Source organism: Tachypleus tridentatus, chromosome 4 (assembly GCF_004210375.1).
Source record: "Tachypleus tridentatus isolate NWPU-2018 chromosome 4, ASM421037v1, whole genome shotgun sequence".
In the NCBI taxonomy this organism is placed as follows: Eukaryota; Metazoa; Arthropoda; class Merostomata; order Xiphosura; family Limulidae; genus Tachypleus; species Tachypleus tridentatus.
Genome location: NC_134828.1, coordinates 64,020,410 through 64,033,608, shown reverse-complemented (window position 1 = coordinate 64,033,608; position 13,199 = coordinate 64,020,410). Strand labels below are relative to the sequence as shown.

The 13,199-nt window shown below is 30.6% G+C and overlaps 1 protein-coding gene across 3 annotated transcripts in view; it reads right to left on the bottom strand.

Moving 5' to 3' along the window:
* Nucleotides 1-6,592: 6,592 nt before the first annotated feature.
* Nucleotides 6,593-13,199, bottom strand: part of LOC143249285 (kinesin-II 95 kDa subunit-like) — a 54,347-nt gene continuing 47,740 nt past the window's right edge. For all 3 annotated transcript variants that reach the window (XM_076498847.1, XM_076498848.1, XM_076498846.1), the window contains one exon: nucleotides 6,593-13,086. In XM_076498847.1, coding sequence (XP_076354962.1) covers nucleotides 12,999-13,086 — 88 coding nt within the window. In that variant the 3' untranslated portion in view covers nucleotides 6,593-12,998. The remainder of the gene's footprint in view (nucleotides 13,087-13,199) is intronic.

Here is a 13,199-nt window from a genome sequence, read left to right as displayed (position 1 = left end):
ATAAGATGTTTTTGGTTGTGTTGAGAATGATGTTGCTTTACAAAATGATTTAGATAATTTAGTGAGTTGGACAGATGAATGGGAGGTAAGTTTTAACTATAATGAATCCAAAATAATATGTGTGGGTTATCATAACTTGAATCATAATTTAGATATGAATAATCTTAACATTGTTATGAAAGAAAGAAATCTTGATATAATAGTCGGTCAGCCTCTGAAGCCACCCAAGCAGTGTGCTGTTGCTAATGGTAAAACAAATAGGATTTTAAGTTGTATCTACAGAAAAATTGAGCATAAGTCTAGAGAGGTTACGCATTTGTTGTATACGTCATTGGTTAGGCTACATTTAAATTACTGTATTCAGTCTTGGGCTCCTTACCTTAGGAAGAAATTTAAATTGTTGTAAATGGTTCAGAGAAGGATTACTAAAATAAGAAGGTTTACATGTTTCTTCTTACGTAATAAAAGTAAATAACGTTTGTTCTGAGTTCAAAACATTCATATTTTATGTCAAGGCAAGTTTCAAGTAATCGTAGTGATGTTTCTAGATTTACCTATTCAGTAAAAAAGTTATATTTTTGGAAGATCAGTTCTACTATTTCGTAAGTAGAAAGATAATTTTTAATTACCTGTGGCGCCAGTGCATTAGACCCGCGTGTTACGTATTTACGACGTCATATCTGCACCCTGAGAATGGAGAAAAATAAAGTTCTTGTGATGGGAAATGGGAAAACAGTGTTCCCCATTGTAAATCTACATGTACACAGGATAACAATTTCTCAAAGTTGTGGGTTACACATTGCGTAATAACAAAGTTTTTCTAGTATCATATAAGCAAAAGTTCCATTATAGTATGATGATGTCTGGAATAGAGAGATTGACATACGTCATATAAATTTTGACAGTTTTTTCTAACAAAATGATTGTTCTTTGGAATGAGTTTTCTTCAAATGTTATGGAGGCATTAAATTTAAGTGAGTTTGAAAGAAAGCTTGATACTTGTATGAATAATAAGGGTTGGCTTTGAGGATTTTTAAAGTTTAGTTTAAAGGATAGGATGTCTACAAACTTACAACGTTAAAACCAGCAATTCGATTTCCCTCGGTGAACACAGCAGATAACCAGATGTGGCTTTGCTGTAAGAAAAATAAACAAAGAATGGGACAACCTAGATGGACTAAGAGGCTCATTTTTGTCCCTAAACATTATGTTATTTTAAAAGAGGTGAAATATATCAGTTGATTAGACTGGATGAAAGGTTCATATATCACTGGATATTCATTGGATTCTTACAGCTGTGGCATTTACATCTGTTTCGATGCATATGTACTTGCAGCAGACCAATTGTGCCATTTCCAGAAGACACTGCTGCTGCTAGAATGTAGATAGCTGAAGTATCACGGAATAAAACAAAGACTTACAGACATATTTCTTCCAAAAGTGGAAAATAAGAAGATTAATACAACATAAATACCTATTCAAAATCTAAATGTTTCTAAGATTCTCCTAGAAACTTGAAATCGATAATACATTTTCTGATAACGTAGTTTCAAAGTGCTTTGCATCAACGTTACCAATGTGCTTATTGGGTAAGAAATTAAAAACAAAAAACAAAAGCGAAGTAAAATGTCGAGGCTGATACCACTTTGAATGCATTACAAAAATAACAGGAGGAAGATACATTTGTCCTAAATTAATGTAAAATGATTTACACTCGTTTGGTGTTATACCAATGACATTTAATTTTATTTTTTGTACCTTTTTATAATCTTTTTAAATAATGTTTTTTTTTGTTTGTAATTAATAGTATGTTTGTTTTGGAATTTTGCACAAAGCTACTCGAGGGCTATCTGTGCTAGCCGTCCCTAATTTAGCAGTGTAAGACTAGAGGGAAGGCAGCTAGTCATCACCACCCACCGCCAACTCTTGGGCTACTTTTTTACTAACGAATAGTGGGATTGACCGTCACATTATAACGCCCCCACGGCTGGGAGGGCGAGCATGTTTGACGCGACTCGGGCGCGAACCCGCGACCCTCAGATTACGAAGCGCACGCCTTAACGCGCTAGGCCATGCCAGGCCTAATTAATAGTACTTTGCTGTATTTCATTTCATGAGACTCTTTGTAATACTGTATGCTTTCGTATAATTATAGAATTTAACACAATTATCTCTCACTAAATTCACTTAGATATTTAATTCGCTATTGTATTTAATGTTATGTTGATACTTAAGACTGCAATATTTATATTGGATTTTAAGAAATTTCTTTACAGTTTCACAGATTATTATTATTCTATAAATAATGAGAAAATTGTAGTAATCTTGCACATTTTTCTTGAATGGTATTCATTTAAAAAATCAATGGCATAGCGGTATATTTTCGCAATTATAGTAGCAAGTGAGTTTTGATACTCGTGGTGGGAAGAGCAGAGATAGCCCTTTGTGTAGCTTTGTTTTTAACCGTAAACAACAATCAAACAGCTCAAAATAAAAATATCCAACACTGTATTTTGTCCTGCTATCCTTTTTTTTTCTCTACAGTTATTTAAAATGTAATAAAATAGGTATTTATACCTTTTATAAGCAATAACGACAGCTCTTCGTTTTCAGTTGTCACTGGTTTCCACTGCTAAATTACTACCTTTGCAGCAAGTTGTGTGTATTTCTCCCAGTTTTTCATCGCTATGCAAGTCCTCTTAGTTTGATCACTCGCTTTATTAAACAGCCTGGCTAAGTGTAAGGGATTCCTCTTGTGTTAACTCACTCTGTAGTAATAAATTCACTATATAGTCTTCGCAGAAGAGAAAGGTGAAAATCAAATAAGCAATGGGTCACAAACGGAAAATGTCCGATAAATATGCCTCTGAATACAAAACAAAAAAGTCTTTGAAATTTTCAAGAGAAAAGGAATGATACCGTATATTAAATTTGACATTTGAGGTAATAATATATTAAGTGTTTACTGGAGTAAGACGTGCGACTCGTAATCCGAGGGTCGCGGGTTGGCGCCCGCGTCGCGCTAAACATGCTCGCCCTCCCAGCCGTGGGGGCGTTATAATGTCACGGTCAATCCCACTATTCGTTGGTAAAAGAGTAGCCCAAGAGTTGGCGGTGGGTGGTGATGACTAGCTGCCTTCCCTCTAGTCTTACACTGCTAAATTAGGGACGGCTAGCACAGATAGCCCTCGAGTAGCTTTGTGCGAAATTCCAAAACAAACAAACAATCTCTTCCAAAAGTACTTTCAAAATGCTACGACTAAAAGCATTGATGACAGCAACAAGGGAACCAATACACAGGCAAAGAAAAAAATACGCACGAAAAGATCAAGAAAGGTAGAGTTCAAGATTGCATATAAATAATTTACAGGCTAAATAAAGTAACGAAAATATTTAGCAAAATGTGATGAAAATAACGTAGCAAATAAAAGTGGCTAATAGAAAGTCAGATGTTATGTCGCTGTGTCTCAAATTTTTTATTTGAACATGTAACTTAACTACTATTTTTCTGAAGTTTTATGTTGATGGTTACAGTACCACATTCACCAATCCATGCAGTTTCGGAATGCCATTTATTCCAAGTAAGTGTTGCGGTCCTCTGAACAGCATAGGATCCAACCGTTTTGACCAATGAACCGAAATGTTACACATTGAACAATAAATACAACACTTTCTTTCAATTACATCGTTTTCATCTGTATAGCCAAATCAAAGTTTGTGAGTTTCGGGATATTTTGCGAACAGAATTACAATAAAGCTTTTAGTGTATATTTTAGTCCATTGACAGCTGATTCGACGTATAGGGAATGGTCCGCCTCCGCAAGTTCAATGCGAGTACGTATTATACAATATATGGGCTACAAAAATTCCGCTCAGATTTAAAGCGGCCGCAATCAATTGGGAAACAATAGCAGATAGACTCCTACATAGCACAATAAACTATTTTGACAAGAATTGGAGAAAAAATGAACTAGTAAGCGAACTTGACAGGTAATGTTTACATGATGAGGATAGACCTAAGCACCTTCCCCCAGCGAATACATATTTTCTAAATAAATAAAAGGCCACCTATAAATTAGACTTCACAGTAGTTTAGGGATTAATTACTAAACGTTGAAAGGGTTCTTTTTTATGTAATCGTTTTATAGTCAATACCTAACTGATGAAAGTACAAATAATCTCTGGAACTATAAGAGAAATGATTTAATTGCACAAAGTGTATGTGTAGATTGTGCATGGACATTCCCCAAAAGGGGCCCGAGTAAGTGAGGGTTACTCTAGCCCTCGTGTACCATATATAAATACACTTGACAGTTGTAAAACCAAAACTGAAGGAAGGAGGAAGAGGTTAACGAAACCTGACCCTTCTGGGTAAATAAACATCAATACACCAATACCTATACAAGAGAGAACCTATCACTACGGTTTTTCATATGGCTGATGGTCGAGGTTCATGTCACCACGTTTGTAGACTAGCATTCAAAAATTATGTTGAAATACTACTTTATAAATGTGCATCAGTATGTTTGGTATCAAACTGTAGATCGTAATTCAAATTTTAGTATTAAACACGATTTAATTTCTTAATTTAAAAATAAATATACAAAATTCCTAAATATCGATTTTTGTGTATCATGTGGTATGTTGAATACAGCGCTGGTTCAGATTATGTTTGTGATGTCCAATTAAAAATGTCTAATTTTTTACAATTAGAAACTCAATATACTGATATTGACAACATGGAATTTAAAATAATAACCTTTTATCTTTTTTTTTACACTGCCCACCTTTTCCATTTTGGGAAATGCCTACGTACCTGCGCTTTACTCTATCATGCGTTTATAACTAATCAAAACCTCATAATTTCACCAATTTGTGTTCTCAGCTTCTTGAAGTTGTTAATTTCTCGAAATTATTTCTTTATAATTGAATCTTGGTCAGAAGGGTTGAGATAAGAATGTCGCTCGAAAACTAATTTTTATACCCAAATATACAATTTGTTTATCCTGATAAATTACAGTAGAATTTACGATATTGATACAGTAAATAATTATTTTTGGTTATTTCAAAATGCATATATAAACCTTAGTCATTTTGTTTTCCCTACATAATATATATTAAACTTTCTCTAAAAGATACAATTAAATAAGTTTTAAAAAAGTTTAATTTTCATTTAACAAGACGTTTTAGGGGAGCTTATCTTTACTCCAAATAAAACATAAGTTTAAAATAATAAAAGATTAAAAACTGAATAAAGCATATCAAAACATATTTGAATAAAACCAAATTAAACATTAAATACTGACTCTGAAGACCAACGAAGATCAATAGTCTTCACTCAAGAAGCCATTCCACGAGCATAAACACTTAAAACAATGGAAACAAGCAGACTATATACTGAAACAGCTTTAGTTGGAATTTTATAACCACCACACACCAGTAGATTCTAGTAAAAAAATATCTTACTACATACCAGTGAGTTTTGGATAACTAGTAATTCAGTACACACCAATAAAAAATAATTAGCCTTGAAGAAATTACTAAACTATATACTACTTAGTTTTAAAGGTTTATTTTCAAGTATTTGTTCAAAGCTGAGCAAGGACTAGCTGCACTAGCCCTAATTTTGAACACGTAAACTAGAGGGAAGGCAACTAGTAACAGAATTCACCTCAAACACTAGGGCTACTCTAATCAAATTGTGTGATTTTATTAGCAATTTTATAATGCACTCAATTCCAAAGTGCGAACTGCATAGTTCTGATTAAATGGTAGTACAAAATATGTCTAAAAAGATGCTAAAACAAGTGATATGGCCAATTACACATAAAAGAGTTGAATAAAAAATTAAAATACAAATATTTGGTTGTTAGAATTGTTTCAGTTCTCTATGACAAGGGATCTACGAATTGCTGAAAGTTTCACTGAAGAAATAAATTTCATTTTTCTATGACACAACTAGCATAAAGATTGGTGGTTTTATTTACTCATGATGACCTTCCATTTTCTGTTGCATTTACTTGATAAGACATAGAATAATTGCCATCCTATAATAAACTTGGATACTTTTCCTCTTAAAAAGGCAATAAATAACAATTTTGGTTACCAAATTTATTAATCATGCTTATAACAAAATGTTTATTTTGAATGTCAGTTTAAGCTGTACTTTTTCCTCACGTCATTTGACAGCTAGTGTGGAATATAATTTGCAGATGCTTAAATGATATATATTATCTGCCTCAACAGACATCACAATAACTTGATCAGTACACTGAGAATATAAACTAACATCTTTGTAAGATTGGGCACAACTCTAAGCAAGGTTCCATTTTTATCTCTAACCCATGCATGTAAAATATTTGTAAATCATGATTTTTGGCCATTTAATGTCTGAAGCATATTATTAATATAAATTATTTCATTTCATCATGTGTTGTTAATACCAAACACTTAGGGTTTCAAATTCAACCTTCCAAAAATGCAGTTTAACTCTTCTTCTTTTGTCTATATTATGATTCATAGCACTGCCCTTTCTAGTTTTTTCCAGTGCAGTATTTAGAAGTTCAAATTTCAACAAATGAACAGGCTCAAGTTTAGTACACACTTAACACATTTTATTTCACACATGTTCAAATCAATGAAAACAATATAATGTTACTCAGTATTATCCTGTGAAAATAATGGAAAGGAAAGGTTTAAACAGTAAGATTCAATACTAAAGTATATCTGCAAGAAAATCTGCTAAACACACACTCAAAATGTCTGTAATCAAAGAATATACAACTGAGAAAGAAACAAACTACATGATCTGCACAAATATTTTTTGCCATTATTCCCATATCAATCTTAATAATAATAAGTAAAATTTTATTTACATTTCTTACAAATTCATAAATGTTCTGAATTAAAAAGAAATAAAAACATCTGACAAAACTATAGAAAAATTCCAAATAATTATATTTTATAATGGTTGTCATTTATCTCTTGGATCTCACTATATCTTATTACTAGTTGTCTGAATAATAGAAGAACTAATGTATTTTTATAGCATTCTGATGAAAAAGTATAAAAAATAACCCTAAAAAAAGAAAGGTGATAAAAGCATTTTGTTTATCATTCATGTGCATTGCTTTGTTACATAACTACCAATAATGTGGATTTGAATGAAGATATGAACCCAAAATTTGTGTTCTGTAATCATGTACTATAAAAATCCGAATAACTGTACACGTATGACTATTTATTATGAGGTGATTTTCCATCCTGTATAATACTTATTCTGGACTATACAATTATTCAGTTTTGGCCAAAAAGGCAAGGAAATCTGCTGGTAATTCTTACTTGAGAGAAATCTTGTCCACCTCACTTCCCTGACAAATCTGAAAGTGTTGTACATGTTAGTAGTTGCCAGTCAGTCAAGCTGGGTCATTTAATTATAGCACTCTGCAACCTGTTGAGAGCAGTGTCATAAAGCAGAGTATAGGCTTTGCCTATTCAAAACTCAGTTAAGTATTTCCATTTAATGTAAGAGAAATTGACAGGTTAACAGGCTGTAGCCAGCATGCTTGCTTAAATGGTTAATAAAATTAACATTACAGCACATTTATTTTATTATCAGTGACGATTCAATTTTAGCCAAAAATGATCCAAATAAACTTGCTTAAAGACAGATGCCATCTCCACTTCCTTTTGTACTTTATACAAATAAGTGTGATAGTATCAATACTACCATCATAGTTACAGGAAAGCAGGAGAACATAAAAAAAATATCAGTTTTCTACCCTGTACTATTAGTTGGAACTGTATAGTACCACTAATATCACAGTTTCTTTATCTCAGTTGCCTAAACTTATGTGTTACAAAGCAGACTGTTCACAAATAAGAGCAAGTATCCCTCACAACTTGGTTTAATAATAATAATAAAAACTTGTAATATAGCTGCCAAAGTCAATCCTATTAAAGAAAAATATGGCTAAATAATGAAGAAACCTAGATAGAAAAGCCAAAACGAAATGTTTATGAGCAAAAATATATATCAATACCTCTTTATCCAAAGACCAATGTCCAATCTGTTGCAACAAACTATTACTTATCCAAAATTACTACACTTTATCAAATCTTTTCAAGATGAGGAAAACAGAACAAAAACATATCAAAGAAAGTATAAAAATATATAACTACAGTTGTGCTGAAATTTTCTATAAGTTTTACTATTACATATTTAAAACATTCTTTTATCTATTCTACAATTCTCTTTTTGGTTAGTATAGCTTAAGTGACTCTGTAACATCATGTTTAAACTAATACTAACTTCAAAAGCCATAACTAGCAAGGTGTAGTAAAAAATGAACTTTAAATCCCAAAACACAGGTGAGACTAAATACTAATAATATGCTCTGAAAAATTTCTACTATAAATTTCATACCAAACAATCTGAGACAGAGTTCTTATTACTTCATCACAAAAATGGCTGATTAAAAGAGTCACACAAATATTCAAAATACACCAGATTTTAAACATACAGGAGAAAGTGTAAAATCTAAAATACATTAAGAAACTGTACCTAAGTGATTAAATGTCAAAATTTTCAGTTGAAATACTTTCAAGCTATGATCAAGCATTCAAACCATACTTGTATTACATCTATGTTATTTTTCATATTCTGTCTACATTACATATATACTGTCTGTTTGTCATGTGAAATTTCATTTCAATAAAACAATCAACAAAACTTATTTTAAAAATATGCCTCTGCTCTCAGCCTATATAAACTACTGCCTTCATTTGCATATAAATTCCCAAAACTAGTTTCACAATATTTAACAACATCATACCAAGAAATCTAAAAAAACCAAAACTGATATTTATGTTACAAAAAATATTTAAAACTAAATTGAAAATTCATGGCTTTCATAACCAGAAAAAACATAATAAAAATAAATTAAAATCTATACAACCAAATTTCACAAAAAACTCACCAAGTCAATATGTAAATTGAAGTGAATGAAATACATATTAAACACTATACTTTTTTTTGTTTATGTACATAACCATTTATAAAACAATACTGAAGCAACTGATTTAATGCAAATTTACACAAAACAAAATTTTTAAAAATGGCTAAATTGTTTTTCATATAAAATTTCAATAAAATATCATTAAAGTTTTAAGTTCTTCATAACCATTACATAAAAAGTTAAATGTTTTCTCATGTATATGAATACTTTGATACAAAAATCATTCTCCAACATCCAGACAAAAGATCTGTCAAAAAGTCAGAATAATAAAGTGCACTTAGACAAGCATTTTAAAATTTATAGTACTTTGTACCTAATTAACTGAAATGCTTTTTTAGGTTAAATGCAACACATATACACATATATCCTTTAAATGTTGTAACAATTTCCAAATTAAATTTGTAACTAATTAAAATTATTTTTAAGTACATGTAAAACATATATACATATATATCCTTTCAGTATAGTAATAACTGTTTAATCAGATTTACTTGCTTCTCATTAAATACCAATGCTATTATTGTTTAAAAACTTAATGTCCCACTTTTAAAGAATTTTTCAAAGTAACAAAGTTTATATATATTACATGCTTTATAAAACTTATCTACACTTATACTTTTATAGCTGTTTTCCTGCAGCAACAGTACTATAATTTAGTTTTAAATACCAAATAAAGGTGGCACTGTTACATTTACTACCAAGTTCAGAACAGTAATACTAATAAAACGTATGAAAATCTTCAAGCAATTATTTCTCTTGGTACAAAATATATTCCTGGCAGTTTAAAATCAAGAAATCAAACTTCACTCTCATAATATAATCATAAAATTATACTGTCTGTCATTTGATTCTGTGTTAACATTTCTTAGTTGAAGAGAAAAAAAAAAATTCTTGTATAGTATTACTTACCACTGAGAGAAGTTCCTATTACAATATACAGTACTTATCATAATGTGTTTTCCCGGCAATAGGTATATCAAGACATTCTTTATCATGCAAAATTATAGTAACTGCACACCCTAAATAGGTAGAACTCAAAGCCAACAATTGCCAAAATATTCACTATACAATATATATTAATTACCTAGAATACTTAAAAAAACAGGAAGAAAGTAACCATATTTAAAATAAATATCCTTCCCTTTTTATCTTGACTACAACCTTTTCACTGCATAACACAGTATTTCTATTATAGGAGAAATTTCAACTGTGTGCAAAAAAACAGCACAGCATGTTTTATTTAAGTCAGCCAGACACCATACCCACTGGAAATATAGTTTCTCATTGTTTCATCTAGCTATGCTCCTCAATATTATCCAAAAACATTGATAAAAACATGCACATGTAATTGTCTAAATAGCAATTTTTTCACTCAGAGCTTCAGTCTAATTCAATGAAACTTACCCTCCATATATTTTGTTGATTCTTGAAGATCACTACGTTCAGTATTTGAAAACACTGCATTAAGCTATTTACAAGTTGTTATTCTTCACAAGTACAACTTCCAAGCCTGATACATAATTTATGAAGCTATTTCACATATATCTTAATTAGGAGACAACAAACATACAAAGTGTCATAAATTCCAATAAAAAATTCAAGTTCAATTTAGTTAAGTCTGCAAATCAAAATATCCAAGTTCTTTAAAACTATATACAACAAAATATTTTTAATTTTCATTGGTAACAAGAATTAATTTCACAAAATGCTGATTATATCTTGACTAAAGATCAAATGTTACTTATAAACACCTAAAATGGCAAATTAATTAAGCTTATTTGGATGTAATTTGTTTTCACAAAATTAATGTAAAATTTATCAAAAAAAGAATAATGCAGACAACACTGACAAACCTGAGCATTTTTAATGAATTAAACAAAATGATGATATTTGACAAAAATAATGCTTACTAATTTATATACAAACCATTAATGAAATGTTTAATTATAAATAGTGTCAATAAAATCTTGTAGACTTCAATAAACAATAATACACCAAATAAAGCCCAATTCTATGAACTATTGTCCTGTACATTTGATGAAATATAATGTTAAAATGTGTTTATATTTTAAATAAATTTTTTATGCTGCAAAATATGACATCAAATTAACTGTTTATTAACATGATCTCACAAACATATGCAAAAAACTACTGCATAACATGCATCACTAGTTCATAAAAACAAATATTATTTATAACTACAAAATGTTAGAACCTGTACATTTTTGTATCATACTGAATAAGTAACAAGAAAAAGGGATAAATTAAATAACATTCATTCATAATTGTATAATAAAATTTGTATGCGTACTTTTACTAATTAATGCAAAAGCTAACAAAAGAGTATTTTTATTTATTCTAAAATTTATCTAAATACGTATATACATACATCTACACACAGATATATCATATACATACAATTAGAATACTTTTACATAAATAAACACAGTTGATACAAACAGCAGTAAAATGAACAAAATTGACATAAAATTCCCCCTAAAACAACAACATTACCACTTTTTTACCCAAAGACCACACAAAATTTAAGTCTACAAGTAGATTTTCATTCATTGCCACAGTAAGTACAACAGCATAGTACTCTTTGAAAACCTATAGTTGTTGATCATCTATGGATCTGTTACACTTTAATGTACACTGTTCACTTAATCTCCAAGTTTTTAATTTATCAATTTTTGTTGGCCTGCACAAATTTATACTATAGTATCCCTTAAATGATATAAAATGGTCATGAGAATCATATATATAATAATTTTCTGTAGGGATGTAAGCTGATAAATCCAGAAGGTCTGTAATATTATAACTCATACTGGTAATTTGAATTTCTATGAAGTTAAAACTAGACTTTTGATGTTTGTTAGTGTTACAAGCTGATAAACCATAATGGTAATGATTTTTGACTTATGAACTGATAAATATAGCGTATTATAACTCTGAGGTTTGTATGGCCACAAGTTCTTACTCATAATGATTTGTAAAGGTGAACAGTGACAGATCAGTCTGGTAATGATGTACAGGTCTATAGTTACAATTCTTTTACTTATAGAACATGAACTCAAATGGAATAAGTCTGTAGGTTCATAAGTTGTTAACACTAACTCATAACATTTTGGTGGTTTATAGGTTAACAAATCAGACTGATAGTAATGTATAGGTTTACACATTGACTGACTTATCAAATAATACCTTCAAGACCTATTTTTTTACCATATGGTAAAAGTGATGAATACTGACTTGAGATTATATAGAAAAATGTTTGGCAGACATTGAAAGAGTCAAATGTGAATTACTTATAGGTATTCTCTCACTTTGTATTTTTGTAAGCCTTTAAAGCTACTAGAATTATATAAAAAAAACCACAAATAAGATGACAATTTAATGCTGTAGTTGCCATCCTTACAGTGTGCAAAACCAGATGACAATAACTGGTTCTCTTCACAGAGAAGTCTGGTGGCTCTATGGTTCTCAAACACACACAGTTGGTTTCTACAAACTGGAGCTTCCAGTTAAGTCTTAAAGCCTTGGAAGATAAAAAGTTGCTGCTTTCTGGAAACATGGTGGTGCAGTTGAGGACATAATCTAGCCTGCTAATACTTCTTTGGAGGTCAAGAATATCACAAAATGATAATGATTTTCTTGTCTACCAGTTTAAATTTTTCAGATAACCTCTAATATAAAACTCTAAATGCTTTTTTGCTATGAGGTTCCATTAAATGCTCAGGTTCAATAATATGACCCATACTATAATATAATGTATCAACTGATAAAGCAGCAATACTATCTTTAAGAAATGGAGGAGCAAAAAAACATTTCTTTTTAATGCTTTGCCTACAGAATTTTGTTGAAAGCAATGGGACTTGTAGCTGAAGCTTCATTATCAGCATTGGCAGAAACACAACTAACATTACAAATTGGCCAAGTAGAAACACTGGAAACAGATACAGTAAGGAGAAAGTTCCAGTTTTATTTTGGGACCAGCCCATGGAACTGTGTAAAGTGGGGCATGTTATTCGGCACTTCAAATTTGGGGTGCTTCCAACTTTTGGGTCTGCTGTAAATATACAGAAAGTTGATAAGCATTTATCTGTAATTTATATGTATCTAAAACAACTTTTCAATAAAGACAACAAAGTACTAAATAAAGGAATTTAAAAAAATCAAGAG